General features: G+C 38.1%; 1 protein-coding gene across 1 annotated transcript in view; it reads right to left on the bottom strand.

Annotated features, from left to right (window-relative positions):
* The window catches only part of THBS2 (thrombospondin 2), a 31,226-nt gene that overhangs the window by 4,436 nt on the left and 4,347 nt on the right, over positions 1-22,443 (bottom strand). The window contains exons 4-19 of the mRNA XM_058021329.1: positions 19,098-19,291; positions 18,173-18,313; positions 17,855-17,951; positions 16,961-17,131; positions 15,981-16,157; positions 15,054-15,227; positions 14,473-14,600; positions 14,211-14,363; positions 12,897-13,115; positions 9,680-9,787; positions 7,777-7,936; positions 6,605-6,723; positions 5,940-6,174; positions 2,931-3,158; positions 2,174-2,445; positions 1,088-1,185 (exon numbers count right to left, since the gene is read on the bottom strand). Coding sequence (XP_057877312.1) covers positions 1,088-1,185; positions 2,174-2,445; positions 2,931-3,158; positions 5,940-6,174; positions 6,605-6,723; positions 7,777-7,936; positions 9,680-9,787; positions 12,897-13,115; positions 14,211-14,363; positions 14,473-14,600; positions 15,054-15,227; positions 15,981-16,157; positions 16,961-17,131; positions 17,855-17,951; positions 18,173-18,313; positions 19,098-19,291 — 2,674 coding nt within the window. The remainder of the gene's footprint in view (positions 1-1,087; positions 1,186-2,173; positions 2,446-2,930; positions 3,159-5,939; positions 6,175-6,604; positions 6,724-7,776; positions 7,937-9,679; positions 9,788-12,896; positions 13,116-14,210; positions 14,364-14,472; positions 14,601-15,053; positions 15,228-15,980; positions 16,158-16,960; positions 17,132-17,854; positions 17,952-18,172; positions 18,314-19,097; positions 19,292-22,443) is intronic.

The following is a 22,443-nucleotide window of genomic DNA, read 5'->3' on the forward strand; positions in this document are numbered from 1 at the left end:
TTCAACCCATCAAAAAAATTACATAGCTCTTATCATGTTCATATGGAGTTGATATTTCTGTACAAATAAATTGTTTCACAACTTCATTAGTGAAAAAAATAATTAATTCATTTTATATCAGAACACCCTAACATATGAAGGAATTTAATGCCCCAAGTCACAGAATTTGCCATGCTAGATTTATCTAATGTGACACCAGTGGTAACATCTTTTGTCTGACACTATGTAGATTCTGTAAAGGAAGTTACAGGTAACAGCAACATGAAGGAAAAAAATTAAGTTTCTTTTTGACCTTTATCAGTCAATGCTTTGTACTGCAACACACTGAAGCATAAAGAAACTCTCTTTACAAAAATCAGGTAACTTAGTCTATCCTAATTTGTCTACACTTTGTCTTTCACAGACAAATGAAAACCTCCTGCACATAAGCCCAAGAAAGACCTTTGGAGGTAAGGTCTGACTCTACCCCATGAAAAATATCCATTACAGTTCCAGTAGTTAGCAGAAGATAAAACTGACATGGGCAGTTAATCCTCAGTCTTTGGAACATCAGCTAAACAGCTGGGCTATACAGAAAGTCATTTGCCACATCTCCCTGTGTGCATTACAGATGTGCTCATGGCCACCTCTGCAGTGTCTTGTGTAAGCCACTACGGGAGACAGGATGCTGAAGTAGACAGGCCCTTGGCCTACTTCCCTGAGGCAATGCTCATGTTTATAATTATTTTCATTCACTGAAATTCCTCAGGCTGGGGAGCAATCTCATGTTCTAATCTTGCTTTGAGTTTTGCTCAGGAATTTTTGGTCTCCTTACAGAAAAGCTATTGAGAAAGAGGCCTATGTTTTTTTCTTTAATTTAAGAGTATTTAGCTGATGTAAATATTGAACCATCCAGATTAAATTAAATACATCTGAAAAGAAAAGTAAATTATTCTGAAGATAATAAAATGTTCCCAAAATGTTGGACAAACTGTCACACAAGTAACAATTATCAGAAACAACAATGAAACTGATAACATAGCTTTCAAATCAACAGCGACAAAAGCATTGCTACTAGAAAATGTAGAGGTACAGAAATATTTCTTACTTTATTAATCCTGTTTTAGGCCTATGAATCAAGTGCCACCTGTAAGCAGTATAATCTTTCCAGCCAATGTTCTTGGGATCATGCCACAAAGTACGCACCTACAGTAGGAATACAAATGCTTTATTAGAAACACACCATGCCCCAGTAACTCCACATCTACCACTGTAACTGCCAAAGCTTATTTTCTGCAGGGTATGAAACCAAAAATAGTTTAACATTTGACTGTATCATCAAAAGGCTTCTTTTATGGGGTGAAAGTAATGGAAATTTCTGTCTTAAAGTGTTGATCAGTTATTCACCTGCAGTTTCATAGCTAGAGTCACTGAAGACTGTTACGGCATTGAACCTTGACTTCCCTTATGGCGTCACAGAATTGGCCAAATTGGAAGAGACCCACAAGGATCATCAAATCCAACTCCTGGCCATGCAAAGGACCACGCCCAAGAGTCACATCTTGTGTCCAAGAGTATTGTCCAAATGCTTTTGGAACGCTTTGGGTTTGCACATACACACAACCAGGCTGACAGAGCTGATGCTGAATGAGTGCCTCCAGTGAGGGAGAGGAACTGCAGCTTGTACAGATGTTACTGCCTGTGGCTGCTACTTGAAAACTTCCTCTCAGTGACAGTCCTGTCAATTCCTATCCACAAGTGAAGCCCTACTAACCTAATTTCCAAAATGCACAAGTTTCTTCCATGCTTGGACCCTATTTGGAACTGCAGCTGTTTTACTCTCTTTTTTCAATATCTTTTCTCTTTTTCTGCCACTGTACTCTAAACCATGTATAATTCAAACCAGCTGGAACACCAAAGAAGCAAGTGCCAATACAGAAGTAACAAAGGATTCCTGCATAACTGAGACATCTCTCTCATTTTCCTTTTGATCACACCTCATCTTACCTTTTATGTGATTGTCTTTAAAATGCAATGCATGTGTTACTATTGACACTACTAATAAGGGAATTGAAGAAAAACTGATAAACAACTGCAAAAATTGAGGTGTGAGAGGGAATTATTTTTGAAAAAATATTCCTTATTTTTAAAACATTAGTCATGCACTGTTGGCCTAAAGTTTTAAATCTCTCACCTGTCCAGGGGTGTTTCCTGTGTGCCAGAGAGCATTTCGTAAGTGCTCACCAGTACCAGTTGTTGAATTCACTACTTTGAGTGACACACCAGAATAGCCGTAAGCCCTGGTGGGTTTGTCCTCCCAGTAGGTCTGAGTGACCTGCTTCCACATCAGAACGTAAAAGCGACTGCTGGACTGGTAGCCAAAAACAAAGCCGGCGTAGTCATCGTCACGGTCTGTGTTAACGTAGAACGTCCCGCTGAAGTCAACAGAGCTGAACTCATCGTAGCCTGGAGGAGGACGAGAGGGACAAACCACTGAGTTACAATGCTGGGTCCAGTTACACACACCCAAGAGTCCCAGCTACAGCCTGAATTTTGGCAGGAGGCATAAATGGTATTTCCCTGTTTCCTCACCTGTAGAAGAGGAGGTGATTACACTTGCCTACATGGAGGCTTCTGGAGAGAAATAAGTGGCTTACAAGGAGCATTGAAGACAGCAGGCACTATATTTACAATTTTTTTTCAATTGAGTATTTTATTTATGTTATAGTCAGTGATGAGATGAATGGACAAAAAATGCAGACAGCATTGAGCTGTATATACTTTGGGCATACACACTGCCTCCATCATTAATCCAACGTTTCCAGCAGCAAAAAGGTGCATTTATGTACCCCTTTACCAACCTTTTCTATCATTTTATCTACTTTTTTTCCTCTTTCCTTATCACAGAATTGCTTGTTAATTTTCCAAAGATGATTACATCTGATACTCACCTACAGCTATTCCAGGATCAGAGTTAGCAGTCTGCACCAGCTCCTTGCCTTGGTGGCGAATAACCCAGTTGGGATCAATCTGTGCTGTTCCCTTAGGGTCCAGAGGGACCATCTGGAACTTTCTGAAATCAGTTTCACTGATGGCATTGTTTTCAGGGCACACATCATAGATATCTGGAACATTGTCGTTGTCAAAGTCATCTTTGCAAATATCACCTCTGCCATCACCTGTAAGCAATATGAATAAGCAGAGGCAATTGTTAGCAATTTATCTGGCCCCAGTTTATACACCACTTTGGAATCAGGGTGGGAAAGTTGGAAGTTTGCTGTGTCGATGTAATTCACTAATGCTTGCATTACATTTTCAGTTTGATTTGTTCCAGATGTGGATACAATACCACATTTTAATTTGTGCAGTGCAAGTCAATTCAAAGAATAGCATTAAAATCTTAATCTTCCACACATCACTAAATATCATACACTACTAAATATTATATATTCTTGATCATATTAAACTATTTTTCAGACTCTTATCACTGTCTTAAGATTCTTTCTGCAACAACCCATCTAAGATGCCACAGATTGCAGATATGTCACCTCTACACCAAAAGAAAGGGAGGAGAGTGTTGCAATAAAATATGCTTAGCCACTCTTTCACTTGTAGGTAAAACAATCTGGCTTTTAAATAACAGTGCTTCAGAAAAATGCATGAGAAAAGAAGGCAGCACTGCATCCAATAGGACTAGCCTCAGAAGAATGAAAAAATTAAGTTTTGTTATATGGATTGCAGGAAGTTTTTCAGAGAACAAAAAAGTACAGCTCATCTATAGCTGTGCTTCTGCTCAACACTTTTACTGCACTAAATATTCTAGAAAAGCTAAAAATTATTTCCTTTCTTAGTTTACCTATAATATTAATGGACACCAGGAGACATGACTTGCCTCAAATAGCAAGAAGTGAAAGGAGGCATCTATTAAAAAAACTCATGTCAATGACTCCATTATTCCATGGCATACAACAGCAGAAAGACCTGAAAATAATGTAGAAAAGCTTGACTAGACAAGCATAGAAACAAATTCCCAAATGGCTCCAACTTTTACAACAGAAACCACTGGATATTGAATTGGGTACTAACGCAAAACCAGTGCTGCCAACTAACTAATTTGTTTCTGTCCTCACATAACAGAGCACCTGCTTTTTTGGGTTTTTTCCCCCCAGTGTTTATGACTGCCCTAAGAACATGGGAATTAACACCAACTCATTCAATGCTGACCTATTACTAGATGTTTCACAGCAAAATGGAAAGCTACATTACCATGACAAACCAACACAGCATTACCCAAGTATGGAGCTTTCAGACAGAAAGCAGAATGGGTTTTAGGCAACAGCCAAAAAGAAAAGAGTAATTAGAGAAAATTGAAACATCTAGTGTCTCAGGGCTCTCTGTAGCTCAGATATGTGGTAAAATGCTCCCATTTTCCACCCAGGATATCTGCCATAGACAACTCCAAATCCTGACCAGCTGTGTGTTCCTCCACCTGTTTGTCTTAGCACTCATTGGAGAAAAGGAAATTAATTTCCTATTTTGTTTCCTTTGCCAAATCAAAGAGATAATTCACAGAAGAATCTAATTATTCACTAGAAGTCCAGCTGATGTTCATTTGGTAGTGAGTTGCTGCTGACAACATTCATTCCCTGTCAAGGAAAGTTAGAAAGTGTTTGTTTATCCAGTCACATCCAACAGCTCTCTCCAGGGCCTCATCTGTACGTGCAATTCTTGGTTTTATTTACCCTTTTCCCAGATTTCTGTTGGACCTGCTGCTAGTGACAGTGATGAGCTGGCTAAAGTGATTAAATATATGCCTCTTCTGAATCATTACTCCATACATCAATGTAGTTTCCTTTACAAGAACCAGGTAATGGATAACTTAAACTATCTCAGCTTGGGGTCACCCTTATTCTGGATTTATGAAATTAAGGGGCTATTCCAGGGACTACCAAATACAAAGATATCCTGGACAAATATTATAGGACTGAAAGGTTATATAAATTAAGAGCTACTACTGACTATCAACCAGAAACTTCCTCCTGACAGCAGTTGTCTTACCAGGAAATCAGACAAGGCTCAGCATTTTATCTTTCTAAATGTACATAAAAACATATTGTGTAGGTAATAAATTCTGCTTTCAATTTCTACAGCACAGCCATGGAACAGCTCCAGCAAGTTGTATAACTTGGAACAAAAATTGCTTACCTGCATTTATTGCAAGGGTCATTATTGTAAACATATTTGGTGTTTTTTAAAGGATCATAAACATTTTCAAAATTAAAACTGTAATTGTGAAACTATTTCATTATTTAAATAATGCCAAGCACAGAGAAGTACTGTCTGAGGTGACCAAAAACATTTTACCAAAAAAAAAAAGGCCAATTACGTATCCCTTTTTAAACTGCGACATGTATATCATCATCATATTTAAAGCAGTCTATAAAAACAATTTTGAGAAAAGCTGCTCAGAAGTCAATTAAAAAAAACAACAATTGACTTAAAAAATCCTGAAAAAAATAGTCTGTTTTTCAAAACAAAACCGTAGTAAACCACTTTTTTCATTTTAATTTTCAGATGGAAAGTGAAACAGCTTACTTTTTATTTTTTAAGACATTAGTATTTCAAGCTATTTGAAATATTTTCTGACACTTTTAATATTTCAATTAAATGTGAAAATAAGAATATTAACAAAAAACATGGATTGTTTTGGTTTTTTTAAAAATTTCTTAAAGGTTTTCTCCTGTAATTAAGTATGTGCATGTTTGAAGTCCTGTCAAAGACATTTCGTAATGCTCTAACCCTTGACCAAACTGAGCAGTTCAGTTCCATCTAATTCCTGGTGTCTCAGATGTCAAAAGCAGCTCAGTTTGATGTGAAATCTCTCTTCACCAGATGTTAATACTCCAAGATCAAAATCAGACACTAAGAACTAAATGAAATTCATATGACCTTGCTCTTACCATCTGAGTCCTCCTGCTCAGGGTTGTATCTGAGGCGGCAGTTGTCCCTGTCATCTGGGACACCATCATTGTCATCATCAGGGTCACAGGCATCTCCTTTACCATCCTGATCGTGGTCAGCTTGGTTAGCATTGGGGATGTAAGGGCAGTTATCCTGGTTGTTCTGGTGGCCATCTTCGTCTATGTCCTCATTATTGTCACACTGGTCACCAACAAGGTCATTATCTGCATCAGTCTACCCCAAAAAAAGAATTGTACAGAGTAATTTTATTATTTTTACTCAATACAGAAGTACAGCATGGTACTTAACTGCTCAACACTTCTCTTCAAGGGCTTCTGTAGTGACAAATATCCCAATGACAACTGTGCTAAAAACACAAGCACAATCTCAAGCTAGTATGACAACTTAATTTTCTATCACCGGGTAAGATCTGGTCCCTGGATACTTGCAGGGCAGGGCTTTACTTGCAGATGGATTAAAGCAATCTGTACTTCCCTTTCATCTGATACAAAGGGATCTCACAATATGAGATGTAAAAATCTCATATTGTGAGCAATATGGATCCAACTTTTCAGCTGTTCAGTACAGGGACTGATAGCAATTCCTGTGGTCTTTTCTCTGCCCTTGTTTTGATGTTACCACTAAGGAAACTGAATTCATTTACCTGGTCTGGATTATGCATCAATGGACAATTATCACACTGATCACCAACTCCATCACCATCTGTATCACTCTGGTCTGTGTTGTAGACGTAAGGGCAATTATCTCTTTCATTAAAAATGTCTAGGGGAAAAAAAACCAACAAAATATTGAAAAAATCAAAATAGTACAAGATACAACACAGACAACCATAGACTGTAGGAATCACCAGTGAAGAAGCAAGGCTCTTAAGGGGCTCAAGCTTTCTGATTGCTACAACATCATTGCTACAAATAGTTAAAACTAATATTAGAAAAAAATTATGGTATCAATTCCATTTTCTTATTACAACAAAATTTTCTGTATGTATTTACCAATGGAAAAATAAGGGCTGATTATGTCTTAAGAATTTAGGATTTTTCTTCAAATGCAGAACTACCACAAGCACTAGTATGAACCTGATGGTCAGAAGGAACCTGATGGTCAGAAGGAGGATAGAATATCTTCAAAATGTTCAGAACCTAAAGTCCGATAAGCATTCAAATGTTTAAAACATTGAGGAAAACCCAAAACTAGATTTCTTCAACTTTTAGTATTTCTGTCTCCTCACACAGTTGAAATGACACAGGGATATGATTTTTGAACAATATTTAAGTGGTTTTCCCCCATTCTTATTCTGATCAAAGTGGGGTTATATGGGAATATACTGGTGGAGGAAATAAGCACAATATTTTAAGGCATAGTAAAAAATGTGTATTTGGATTACTGTGGATTTTTTATACTTATACATACATAGAAAAGCAGATTACTTTACTATGGATATTGTCTTAACCTTGTGAATGTTCTGATGTTCTTTTCCCTCCCTAAATGGAAAAGCAAAACTCAACAGAAGTGTCATATTAGACCCTAATTACTTTGGAACACAAATGAAGGAATGATTTTTTTTTTTTAAGATTACACTGATAAAGAAGTGCTGTGATTTGTTCTTTAGTAATATTAATTGTAGTAATTTAGGGACTGCATGGGCAACCATACTACACAGGGCAGATGAACCTCAGCCTTTTCTGTCTTGTCCAACATTTTTGAGCTGCTAGACCCAATTTTACTCCACCTATAAAAGCAAGTAGCTGATCTTACTGGCCATAAAGCAAAGTGCACTTGTGGAAAAGCACCTAGTTCTCAAAAGTGCAATCATACCATCTCCATCAATGTCCACAGCACATGAGTCACCCTCCCCATTGTTGTCTGTGTCAATCTGAGCAGGGTTGTGCACGTAGGGGCAATTGTCACAGCGGTCACCAACTTCGTCCTTGTCATAATCAAACTGGCGAGGGTTGAACAGAAGAGGGCAATTGTCCTAGTAAGAAAAAAAATAGGTTTCACAACGTAAATCACAACTCATGAGAGCATACTATGAAGTGGCAACTCCTGTTCATCTTGGACAGAATTCAAAAACCAAATATTAATCCGCTATTTTTTCAATGGGCAAGCTGTACTGAAGGCCTTGGTGGTAACAGGATGGCCAGCCTGTACAAAACTGCCTCTTTTGTACAAAACATGTGAATTGTGCTCCCTGTCTCACAGGGAGAGCAACAGGCATTTGAACTGGATCTGTACTCAGATCTGTATCACTGGTACATGTACTTAAAAAATCAGAACATGTTGCAAAATCAGGTCAACTTCTGCTGCATTTTATAACTTTCGAAAAACAAAAAAGAAACAACTAGAATTATTAATCTGACTTCTTTGGAACAAACTACTGTGGATATTTTCAAGTTTATATCACATATGTTGATTTTTCAATTTAAACAAATATTGAATTTTTATTGATTGTGTTCTATTGAACAAGAAAATAAAATGTAAAGTTTTTTAAAAATGTTAAAATGAAATACTCTCATTTGCCAAAAATATTTTTACCTGAGACCTTTAAATGGAATTTTGAAAATTTCCTATCATTTTAATTGAAAAGTCTGCCAGAAAAATAATTCTTATGTTTCACACATTCCCAAATTGCTCATGAACTTTTTCACATGCACAAGAAAGTACTTAGTGTGAAATGCAAAGAAGAAAGAAAGAAAATCAAAACAGTAGAAGTGAGGGCTACGTCAGTGGCATGGAATCTGAAGGGAGGTCATAAGGAAAAAAATCTTTAAACTTCTTTTTTCTCTGCTAAATAAAAAAACCTCACATTTAAGAGGAAATAATTTTTTAGCACAATACTGTAAATTCCCCAGAAATACATTTCATATAGCCAATGGCAACATATAGAGGCAAGTCAAAATCTTATGCTGTTCATAAAACAATTTCTAGCTTCAAAAACTACTCATACTAAATATTATTTCTTCATCAAATTATTTTTGTTGCTTTTTTTTTTTTTAAGTTTTCCAAATAGAGACCAAATGAGCACAGCTCTTACCCAACTTTAACCTTCTGAAGCTCTAGGGCATCTAGGTTGCCTCTGAAGGAAACAAAGAGGAACAGTAAAATTCTAATAACAATTCACTCATCCTAAACATGTTCTGAAAAGCCAGGGTGAAGCAAACTCTCAAAGTGCCTCTATCTTTTTGTTGATTGTACAGGGCAACAGTTTTAGACTAAGTGGCTATCTTTTAGACTCTGCAAGTAAATTAATTTGTCTTCTGGGTGGATCTGAAGGAAAGTAGAAACCAGGCTAGGTATTTTCCTCCCATCATTTTCCTTTGATAATGGCTGTGTTTATAGTTGTTTCAGAAAAAAGTTACAATGAATAAAAATAACATCATATATATAATATTTACCAGCTTTTCAAATACAGTAGACTTGTTATTCTCCCATTACAATATAAAAAATCCAAAACTACTTTCCATTAAACTGTTTTCACGTACATAACTGAACTCAGAACTGATACAGAGAACATCGTTCCTGGGGTTTCCCAGGCTGCTTTGCTCTGCACAGTACTACTCTCCTTTGACTGAACACAGCTTCACTCTGCACTACCCATCATTCAGGGAAGGAAGTGCAGAAAAACTCAGTTGAAGCTCTGAACAATAAAGTTCACATCTATTGTAATGCTTTTCTTTAAAATCAGATGTTTAGGTCAAACACACTGCAGTCAGCTTACTTTGTCATCTTCGACACCATCATTGTCATCATCCTCATCACAGGCATCTCCTTTGCCATCTTTATCAAAGTCTTCTTGGCCAGAGTTAGGCAGAAGAGGGCAGTTATCCTGGCCAAAAGAAATAATCAATACGTTATGCTTAAATTATGTCAGGATAACTTGCCTGGGCAGAAGAGTAGATATGGTACACCAGAGACTATAAAACCAGAGCAATCAGCAAAGTACTTTTGAAAGTGCCTGGTTTTTTGTTGCCAATTCATTTGCTGCTTTCATATTGTAAAGTAAGTGAAATGCAGCTGCAAATCATTTTATTTCCCAGCTGCTATTAGTGTGACATTTCTAGTAAATTTTAGAGGGAACTAGCAAAGAACAAACACACCACACGCACAGACATGCACTCTTACACCAACTTTTTGCAGACAATTCATGAGATATGTTTGAAGATTACAGAAAAAACCACCAGGTTTTGTTGCCAGAAAAATAAAACACCAAGCCAAGAGAAGGTCTTCAGAAACAGCTGTTCATATGGAAAGTTACTACACAGCAATGGAAAGTACTACACATCAATGAAGGGGAACACTCTAAGAAAGGATTTTGAAAAAAGTGTCTTTATACTGTTCTGCAAAACAGTACCTTTGCACTCCCATGGCTTTAAAAATAAAAGTCAAACAGATATCTTTATTTTGTAACACAGCTTTGAAAAGAATGATTATTTTATATAAACAATTCTTAAGTTACACTGAAAAATAAGTAAAATAGCTTGCCAAACTTTTAATATGCTTTTTTTTTTTTAAATACTAAAATCAGCTAAAATGCACTTAAACTCTACCACTTACTATGAATAAATACATCTATGAAAATACACTCTGTTATTCTCATTTTTACTCATATTCCACATCTACCTCACCCAAAACTGAATCTGTCAAAAGAGTGCACAAATATCTCCTTTGTAACATATACTCTAAAAAACTATTACAGTAAGGTGTTTTAAATCTCAGTTGTTCTAATAGTGCAGACAATTTAAGAAAAAGAGTACTAGAAATACTGTGATAAATATCAAATCCCCAAAATTTTTTATCAAATGCCTGTGAATAGTCTTGACTATTCACCTCAACACTGGTTACTAGTAATACAAAAACTTTTTTTAAATAATGAAAAAAAATAGTCTCAAGAGTAAGTTAATTTTCAATCATTATCAGCTCAAGGAAAGAAGTTTTTTTAAAATCAAATTACTCAGCTAGGATATTTTGTAAAGAACACAAGGGCCTGAAAATTTGTGGTATTATTTAGGGGGTTTTTTGGCAGGTGGAGAGGTTCTCTTAATGAAGTACTTGTATCTATTAGACCAACACATATTACACAAAGCATTAAACAATCTTTGGAAATATGGTTTTTTCAGAATGGGTTCAGCATGTTGTGTTTAACCAAAACTAATGCTTTGTGTTACATCGAGAGTGAACACATGCAAATTCTGATGACAGGAACTGAAAGAAATATATATGAAGTGCAACAGCTAAGTTGGCTGAATCTACAATGAACAGACATCAATTGCAGTGATGAAGAAAGACCAACATTTGAGGCCCAAATTTCCATGCATATCTGAAACTCTTTGGCTGATAGAGCCCAGATTCACACAAGTTACTTATTCTCTCAAACAGCCTGATTTCAAACTTTCCTAGTCTCTTGGTCTGTATTGGTTTTAACCACTATAGTAGTCTAGAGCTCAGTAATTTTTGCATTTCTTTTTTTTTTTTTTTTTTTTTTTTGCAGAAGTTGCTAGAACCTCAAGAAGATTTATAGGCAGATCACTTTAACACAGAAAAGGAGAAAGAAAAATGTTTCGGGTCTGGGAAAATTTTCTCAGAAGAGAAAATCTTACCCTTACGGCCATGACTAATTAGCAAGACCCTTGAGCTTCTGCCTCAAGTGATATGATATGATGATCATATGCAGGTAATCCAGTGTTGTCAGTGGCCCCATAGGTAGGCGTTTAAAACTGAATACCTGCACATGCCTTCTGCTCTGTCAAAACTCCTCCATCCCACTTGCTTAATTTGCTGCAGCAAACAGTGTATGCGCCTCTGTATTGTGCCTGTCATTCAGCCATCAGCAAGGCCACCACTTAGAACTAGGATCCAGGGAATTGCCTGTCAGGGGGTGCCTTCACCCCTCAGCTATTTGAGCCATTGTTAAACTGGTAGAACAACTTTCAGTCTGGTTTCGTAAAGCATCAGGACAAGAGCTACAAGGAGGCTGCTTACCATTTTTGAGCAATTCCCACTGGAAGGAACCTCAGGCCATGAAACCAAGAAGGACTTGGTGTGCTTCAGATGAGCACAGAACCAGGTCCCAGGGAACATATCTGGTGAACACAACCTACTAAACCTACATGCCACTGTTTTTAGGCTCCCTGATGCTGTTTTTACTCATTGGTGTAGTAACATTTCATTGTTCACTACAACGCACAGCAAGATTGAATAGGTAGCATTTGCCAGATGTAGAGCCAATGGGGGTGGGCAGGTCAGGTGATTCCCCTTGAGAGGGTGAGAGTTGGGATTTCACATCTCTGAAGGGCAAGAGAGGCTGAATCTCTCATCCTGTTCCTGTGAGCCTTTGCAATAAGGAGAACGCCTCTAATTAGTCACATTCACCCCTCTCTTAGGCTCCTATTGTTAAAAATGATCTCAGGCTCTGAATCCAGTTGTCACAGTGTGTGGTCCACTTAAGTCTTTAAAATGAAGGGTAGTCCAAGACAGCTTTTTGAACTCTAGCCCTTACATGGCTGTCAGTGTCTTTTTACAAGCCCTGCAGGTAGGATTTCACACTTGCCTGGGCCCCGAGATCCCTGTTTGGTTCTCACTAGCTCTGTGCCTCACACCCATGCTTTAGGCAACTCCTGCTCAGTGTGCTAACTCCATTCACAAGCATCACAATTGTCCATGTGTTCTGAGTAGGAAGAAATCCAAGGCAGAGGACTCTGGATTTAATTTTGAGAATCCCTTACTGTATCTTAGCAGATTAAGTGAATACACATGTCACACATTCCACATTTCACTTAATGTGTATTCACAGAATCTCCTAGAAAACGAGCATACTGTAACAGTCAAAGCTTACTGAAAGCAACCACCAGATTCATGAATTAAAGGGTTACTCACATCTGTTTAGAAAAAAGTGAAAATGTTAACACATAGCATTTTTATCAACCTTTTTCACCTACCTTCACACAGTGGTACGTTGCATTGGCAGCACAGACCAAGTTGTTATTAGGCCAGCCATCCAAATCTGAATCCTCACCACAGATGCGGCCATCACCAGCATAACCTGTCCTACATTCACATTTGTACATTGGATCACTGAAATGGCCCAGATAGATGCACTCTGCAGACTTGTGGCAGCTGTGTGTCTTGTCCTTGCACGGATTCTCAGGTTCACAGACCTATAAATGATGGAGCACATTCAATGAAACCTGATAATCACAGCCAGCTGTATGTGCCTCAGCTTTGTCAAAATCAGACCAGTTATTTAGAGCTCTGAAGACAGGAACTTTGTTTTGATTGTGGTTAGTAAATCATACTGCTCTCTCAGTTCACAACTCCAACAAATATGTACAATGAAAATAATTAAAACAAATCACTGGAAAAATTGGACATTATTTAAAAAGCAATTAAAGTGGTTAACAATTTCAGAACTTTATCTGCCTTCTTACAGATGTCATTAACCCCAGAAATTAACTGCAACAGAAAGGAGATTGTTGTACTCACCTCTCTTCTTCAGTGTTTTGCCTGACAGTATAAAAGGACTATCTTATTTTCTTAAATCAAAAAGACCGTAAGTAATTCTTGTATTCACCTCATGTAGTTTTTTTTACCTCTTCCTTAACACTATATTCTAACACTATATATTTTTCATTGACAGTATTTGAGAATCTTACACAGATGGTTCACATGTAGAATTCACAAGCTGAGCTAACCACAGATTGATTCAACAGTAACAAGGAGAAGGCAAATGACTTCCACTTTAACATTTTTTGTCTTTTCTAGGAAACTGTAGTCTTCAACCTCACTTCTACTTCCTGCTGTCCTTCACCACTGATAAGCTTTGGCCCAACGGAATTTAGGCAGTAAGAACGTCAGACATGTGTCTGATAACACTGAAATTAACAGTGTCATACTTATGAAAAAACAATCCTGATTCTTCAGTTTCCATTCTCCAGAACAGATATGTTAACCTCAGAGAAAGGAATGCAAAGCAGGGAAATGTTTGCTCCTGGAATTAGGCTCATTTGGTACAACTGTGCAGATGCCTTCAAAAAAAACAAAAACTCTTAAAAAAGCCAATCCCAAATTCAGTGTTTTGTTACTCAAAACAAGAATATTCTGAAACAACAGTCAGTTATTTCAAGCCACTTTTGTTTGGTACCCTTATTTCAAGCCACTTTTGTTTGGTACCCAAGTTTATCTTATGCCATTATTCAAAGATATTTCAGATGAGAATTAATCAAAGCCATCAAATTCCCTTCAATATCACTTACTTGCTTCTCTGTCTTGGCAACTTCAAGCCCTACTCCATAGGGCTGACTTCCTTTATAGCGTGGAGGACACGGCAAGCAGTGGAAGCCCGGATTTGTGTTCACACAGCGATGGACCTGATTCACTTTAAAGCAAACATCTGACACAGCTATACACTGCAGATAAAAAAAGAAAAAAGGAGAAAACAATTAGATGGCTGTGTAATTCACAAATAATGAAATTTTCATGGTGATTTCCTGATGTTAATGGAAACAAAGCCAATACCTCATCAAGATCCTCACAGAAAGTACCATTGCCAAGGTATCCTGCTGGGCATGCGCCACACGACCAAGACCCATCTGGGTAACTGTTGCATTCTGCTCCAGGAAAGCAAGGATTTGACAAGCACCCATCTGGCAAAGACACACAAAATTAAGTAAGGAGCATAAAAGGCACATTAAACTTCATTTAAGAAAGCAGGATTCTCTGATCATTAGCTTAAATCACATTTGATGCAATGGACTCTTATGAAACCCCAAAAGTTAGGAGTTTTCAGTGCATTTAAGACTAATTACTATTGATTTAATAAGAAAAAATTACAGTTTGCTACATCTAGTTGAATACATTACAGCATATTCAATCCCTATTTAAGAAAGGCATACTTGTTCAAGAAAGTTGGTATTGCGAATATATAAAAAATCCCACTAAACAGCACTCAAAATAGTTCAATGTTCTACTGAATGTCTACAATGTCTACTGAAACAAAGGTATACTTAACAGATTCCTGTAGTGTCACTTCATAATTACCCATTATAGAGATAACAGCAATAATAGCTACTCAGACTGAGTAAAGAATGAACACCAACCAATTGGGCAATCCTGTTTATTGCACATATCATGCTGCTTGGTGTCTCCCACACAGGGCTTTCCTCCATACTGTGGCTCTGGACTGTTACAGAGGCGAGACCTCTCACGAATTCCTCCTCCACAGGTGACAGTGCAGGCAGACCACGGAGACCAAGGACCCCACTGGCCATTCACTAAGATGTGCAAAAGAGCAGAGAATCACAAGCAATAAAGTGGGGACATCTGGTGCCAATCACGACAATCCTTCATCAGATCCCTGACTAGAGACAGTTCCACACTATGTACAGTACTGCCATCATATAAAAATGATGGCAGATGTTTGCACTGAGATAGCAATATTTCAGAAACAAACCAATGAAAAATACCCAACTGCTTCATAGGCATTTTTGGGCCAGTAATTCAAAACAGTCTGCCATGCCCACTAGATATGCAAAGAGAAAAAAAGGAGGAAAAATTATATGAAAGGAAAGTGAAAGTGTATGGAATGAAAGGTCTCTAAAAAAGGTTTAAAAGTGTAGATGAATAAGAGAATTATAATAGCAATTAATTGTGTTGAATGGGTAAAAAATGTATTCACAAATATCAAAGAAACCTGACTATTGAGGGATTCTATGTCTACTCCTAACAAGTACAGAGACAGCTTCCTTTTGGAAAGGAAGTGTTTATTTTTGATATGCAGAGACATATCAGTAAATAGGAAATTTCTCAAACTCTTAGTATTTAAAGCCAAATTATAACTTGGAAGGTTTACAAAACCTCTGACTGCATTGTTGCCTTCATTTTCAAAACACCCTTATGTGTTATTTCATTCATAAGATAAAACTATTTTCCATCATGGAAATTCACTGCCATTTAGATGTGAACAAAGAGAAGGAATTCAGCTGGAATATTATTGTGTTACTTTTGATTCAAGACCACAGACACACCTGGACACGGAGCCTTCTCACACTTCTCTGTTTCACGCCCATTTCCCACACAGTTTTTCCCACCCATCTGGGGAATAGGAGAATTGCAGAGGCGGATGCGGGTGATGTTTCCCACTCCACAGGTAACTGAACAGGAAGACCAGGGAGACCAGTGACTCCAGCCACCATCCTGACGTACTGCCAGAGAAAAGAGCACAACTCAAGCAAACAACCCACCTGCAGAAGTGATACAAACTCATTTGTGAGGCTAGCCTTCTAATAAGCCTCTCACCACATCTGATCAATGTCCCATCTCTTTCCCACCATTTCACTTACAAAGCCCAGGTACTGAAGAACAGCTTTCTTAGGAATTTCAGTAACCAATGTGTGACTAACAATTATGGCAGATATTTTACTTAAAAATAAACTTTTCCAATGAAACAAACACTTGTTCAAAATGCACATTTGGACATCTAGCAGTCTCAGCTGCTTTATATTGCTTTAGGTACTATATTAGCCTGGATACCACAGGTAACTTGCAATAGCATTAACTACACTTCTGGAATATCATCCTTGTAAGTGCATTAAATATAAAAGTAGTTTGATATTTTTCAGAAATCTTCCATGATTACTGTATTCCTAGTAAGTTAATGGAATGGCCCAACAATCATTGAATGGCAGATGTAAACAGCTTGAATATCATGTTTACAAACTAAGTGTTATCTCCAAACTGAGTTCAAACAAAAAACTCTAGTCCATAAGCTTAAAGAAAGGATCACTCATCTTTTTTTTTTAAACATAGCTAAGCCCAGAATGTACATACCTATTAAATTGCCAGGAAAGGAAGGAATATTTGAGAGGGGAAAATTGGCAAAGAATCTAATGACAGCTACTTTAATTGTGCATATAGGATTTCTCAAGTACATACTGTCCTAACTAAACTTGGTATTGCTTTGAGACGTCCAAAGAAGCTTTTAAAATGGAACAAATTTATTACTTACTGCGATGGTCACATTTTTTAAAGCTGCACATCCTTGTTTGGATGTGCGGACCTGTGCAAGCACTCCTGGTGACATCACACGACCTTCCTCGCATCTGTGTCCCAGAGCCACAGGTAACTGAGCACTTTGTCCAGTCTGACCACGGTGACCAGCCCTCCTCACTGTCATCAGCTGCAGAGCAAAAGGTAAAAAGAAGTGCTTAGCTTTGAAAGTTGCTCTATTATCCTATTTAGAAGATATTTTCTTCTCTTTTTCTGCAGACCATGTACTTTAACATTTAGATCTCTCCTTCCCTAATTTTGCTTTTCCAAGCTGCCACTGATGTCACAGAATTCTGGTGTAATATAATGAGAGGTTAGTTGAAATAAGAATCCTGGATCTTCATGAACTTGTGTGCAGTATGTTGGCACAAAGCACTGATCTTTGAAGGAAGAATATCTTGTCTCTAGAAAGGACCAAGCCAAAACCTGAGTCCAAACTGCCTTTGGCTTCAGAATATAGGTCAGTGTGACATGTGGCCCCACCTTTGAAAGCTGCGTAATGGTGAACATGATCAAGAGCACATTGTAAGCATATGCCCTATGCTCTGAATGGGAAAAAAAATGTGAAACATGATGGGGGAGAAGCATACTTTTAACATTTTATGCCCAAAGTAGCTAAGCAGGTTATCACCACAATTCTAAGTAACCAATATAATCAATGAAGACAGACCAAATCCTTCTGAGGGTAACTTCAAGCACCCAAGTTATTTTGTATGATCTTTGTATACACACAAGTTCTATATTTGATCTTACCTGCCTTGACATCTTACTTGCTTTGAACTTTCAAAAACACTAATATTTATTTTAAATAATGCCAAAGACTGACTATCTTTCTTCTCAGCCAAATACTCACAATGAGAGCAGACTGGACAGCATTCACCTTCAACAAAAACTGGATCGGCACAGGAAACTGCTGGACAGGTGATTTGATTGCACACAATTTTGGAATCCTAAAGGCAAAGAAATCAATTTACTGATTTATGCTCACAGAGAGGTAAATTAAGGTGGGCATCTGGGGAAGTTTCATGTGGAAATGTTTTGATTTATTCTATCATGGACATGGAGACTTTATAAACATCATTAAGTCGAGCCAAGCTGTAAGTAAATATGATCTGACACGGACAGTTGAGCAGGAACTCCATTTCTGCAGAGAATATTTCCAAAACCTTACCTGGCAAATGCATTTGGTGCAGCTATCCACAATCCAGCTTTCATTATCTGCAAAGACACGACCATCCTGCCAGCAAACAGGCTGGTTCTTCGTTGTTTTGTTAGGCCCAATCAGTTCCCACATAATTTGGTTCTCTTCAGACTAGAAGATGAATTTAATGAAATCAAACTGTGTATTTCATAAGCAAACTGTTTTAAATAGACAAAACTAAGATACGACCAGACTAAATTCTTCCATCAAAAAATTTGGTTTTATATCTGTAAGTAAGATGGTCTTGAGTACTGCAGTCCCGCATAGCAATTCTTCTAGGAATGGTACAAACACAGCCACACAACACTTACAGAAATCTGCTCTTAGCCATTTTGCTTTACTCTAACACAGCTCATCTTTAGGTGAGAAGATTTCAGCCCTGACACATATGACATACTAAGAAAATTTCTTCAGAAATAATTAGGTGATTCAGAATAAGAAGAGGGGCAGACTTCAGCAAAACATCGCCATCATACTCCAACTATAAAAGTCCCATACATTTACCTGCAGTTAAGGTACCCCATGCAACCACTTATTGAGGTATTCATAAATGGTGTAAACGTGGTAAAATGGCTTTAACAGTATGCAAGCAAGGTTGGGATTGCTAGCTTTCAATTTCCAAACCTGTAGAAGGATTTCCTCTGCGTATGAGGGCATGTGTGTGTGTGTGTGCTCTTTTAAACCCAGTGTGTGAAAACCAAGCCTTGATCAAAGTGCTATACTCAAGAACTACCAAACTAGTCTCAATGAAAAGACTCTTTACATTACCTGGATATACTAACAGGTGTTCATATGCAATACAGAAATTTCTATTAAATACCCCAGCATAAAATAAGGAAGGAAAGAGCACTGCACAGCAGACCTCCGTCAGCCCTCCAGACTCACAGGTACCTACCACTTTCTGGAGGTTGTCAGCCAAGTTGTTCACCACGATGCGCAGGCCGGTGAGCTCAGTGAACATCGACCCCAGCTCCTCACAGGAGCGGTCGCAGAACTCGGCCTTGCCTGGTTTCTCACCCACGTACTCCGTTGTCACAGCGGGGCTCAAGTGAAGGATTTCAGTGCTCTCGTTGATGGTGTTCACTTCAGCTAGTAGCAAGAGAATGAAAGAGAAGAGCAGCATATACAAAGCTCTTCCACAGATTACAGATTCCTGTTGAAATCACAGACTGGCACCCGTAGGTAGGATTTAAACACATCTATTTTGGCACAGCTTCATGCTTATTATACCCATGAATAAAAGAGGGGTTAGATGTCAGCTGGTTCCAATTATAGGCTTTCCCTTTTCAAAATTAAGAGCCAAGTTGTGTCTCACATGGCCTTCACTTTAAAATTGTTGGCACTGCAACACATTCATTTATGAAGAAGGCTAACAAAAGGATGAAGTATCAAAAAAGCAAACCCATTTTATCCACTGAGACATAAAAAGTTTCAGATTTTTTCATGACCTATCACATTTCCTTAAGGCAGAGAAAAAGGCAGGAGAAAGAGTTTCCTTGCAGAAAGTCATTGTCCTTGTTCTTCCATAAATTCCATGGTTGGATCAAATTTGGACCATTATGCAATGTATACCAGACTGGGCTGCTCTATATTGCACTGCCCAGTGTTAAGCTCACAGAAGGTGTTATAAAAACAGTTTCATTCTGAAGCGAAATGGAGGTCAAACTAAGATCAGACAGATTATTTAATTTGTCACTCCAAACACTCCTCCAAAAAAGCAGATTTTAATTAAAACAGAATTTTGCATGCATTAGACAGGGAGAACTGGACATGTTCTAATATAATTTTAAAATACTTCCCTGTCTAAATTAAATTCCTGAAAAATAACATAGCAGAATGCATGCTTTTAATTAATAAAAAAGCATAAAGCACTTGATAACTAAATAAAACAGTCTGTGTTCTATTAACCATTTGAATCTCCATCAGGTAAATAACTTATGGATTCCATGGACACTTTCTCTAAGGACTCCGTGAGAAACTCAAAGTTGGTATCAGCTATACAGCAATCCATACTTCTCCATCTCTTAATAAGGACTTCTTTACCACATTTAGTGGCACTGGAATAGCTCAAGGTTACCAAAGAGGGAAGACAAGCAAAGGATATAGCAATTTAAAAAGAAAAAATCAACACAGGAACATGTGCCATAAAACATGTGTCAAAACCTCAATATCATTCAGTGTTGACAAATCACCAAAGGTGGCAAATCTTCAGAAATGCTAAGGACTTCATTTGATCCTTTACCATACAATGTAAAGTGTTATATATAAATATAAAAGGAAATGAAAGCAGGAGCAAAGTATTCTTCATTCATTTGGAAGGCTAAAAATAAAAGAACAAAGAACCAACACACAATATGACATTAAGTGATTACTTCTCCAAACTTAAAATTATTGGCTTGATGTGCTTTTAAACTAGCTATGAAACATATGCCACTAGCCAAGGCCTACAAAAAATTGTTCTCAGTTTTCCAAAGTTGAAGCAATTGTCCAGCTTCACTTACAGTATGGGAGAAAACCACATAGCAGATCAGAACTCTGTGTCATAACAGCTTATTTCAGCTGCTTTTTGATTCCCTGGAAAGAATGCAATTTTCCTACCACATTGGAACACTAGATTTTTCAGATACCCCCACAGCACTTCTCAGATCATTAATTTCATATTTTTCAAACCAACATGGAGTATGCCTTGACCGGAACATTCTGAGGACATTAATAAAGTTGCAATCTCAGCAGGAAACATAAACCAAAACTATGTTAGAAGAACTAAATCCTCACTTCCTACTGGTACTTGGCAGTGACTGAAAGAAGATGCCTGGGGATCACTGGGAAATCAGTTCTCTGCTGCTGGCTTCCTGCTAATTTCCTAAGGACCAGATGATTAAAATGAGAAGCCAGGAGAGTAAAATGTGCATCCTCTCACATATGCAAATATCATTCTATTGATATAACTCAAGAAGGGATTTTATTGATGTTCCTATTTAAGTGTGTTTTTGTCATCTTTCCTATCCAGTGCAGTGTATAAATCCTGCCTAAAGGATCAGCAGTCACCACACTACAGACATACTTTCCTACCCTCAACCAAACAGCAATCCCAAGCCACCATTTCACCATATGTCACATTCCCGTATTAGGCTTAAAGATACATTGGGAAAACAGTCCTGTCTCCTTTTGTGTTCTAGGGCTCAGGGAACTTCATTGGTAACATCAGCCTTGCTGTCATGGGACACTAACACATAAATATGCCATCTTAATGCCTGTACTTCAGCTCAATGAGTCTGCCATCAAAATGGGAAAATATCTTGTGGTCAGTAACATCATTCATGGCTTTTCAACTGTGGAAATTATCATTAGCGGCATCCCCCAAGTTTCAATACTGGGCCCAGTCCTGTTTAATTTATCCATCAATGACTTGGATGAAGGGACAGACTCCTCAGCAAGTTCACAGATGACAAATCTGGGAGTGACCAATACCCCAGAGGGCTGTGCCGACCTTCAGAAGGACCTCAACAGGCTGGAGAGAGGGGCAGAGAAGAACCATTCTGCCCCTCTCATCATCCTCAGCTATATCTGAAGTGCTGTGTCCAATTCTAGGCTCCGTACAAGATATGGAGCTCCTGGACTGGGTCCAACCACAGATGACAAAGTTAATTATGGGATTGGAGCCTCCCCATTATGAGGGAAAGCTGAGGGAACTGGGTCTGTTCAGACTCAAGGAGAGACAACTGAAAGGGGCTCTCATCAAGGTGTATAAATATCTAAAGGGGATGGAGCCAGGTTCTGTTCAGTGGTGCCAAGCAATAGGGCAAGAGGCAATGGGTAGATCCTGATGCACAGGAAGTTCCACCAGGATACGAGGAAGAACTTCTTTACTGTGTGGGAGACCAAGCACTGGAACAGCTTCCCAGAGAGATTGTGGAGTCTCCCTCACTGGAGATATTAAAGAATCATCTGGACACAACCTTGTGCCACGTGCTCTTGGATGACCCTCCTTGAACAGGGAGGTTACACTGATAATGCCCTGCAGTCCTTTTCAACCTGACCTATTCCGTGAGTGTGTAATTAATCTGGATAGGCAATGTCAGACTCTGACATGCACATAAAAATGCACTCTCAAGTAATTTTGATGGCCTCACTGTGCTATTAGTTCTTTTCTGTTACTGCACAAGAAATGTCAATATTCTATTATTCTCTTGGTGTTGCAAAGTAAAAGGAGAATACCGTGAACTGAATTGATTGCTAAA

This window comes from Melospiza georgiana, chromosome 3 (genome assembly GCF_028018845.1).
Source record: "Melospiza georgiana isolate bMelGeo1 chromosome 3, bMelGeo1.pri, whole genome shotgun sequence".
Taxonomy (NCBI): Eukaryota; Metazoa; Chordata; class Aves; order Passeriformes; family Passerellidae; genus Melospiza; species Melospiza georgiana.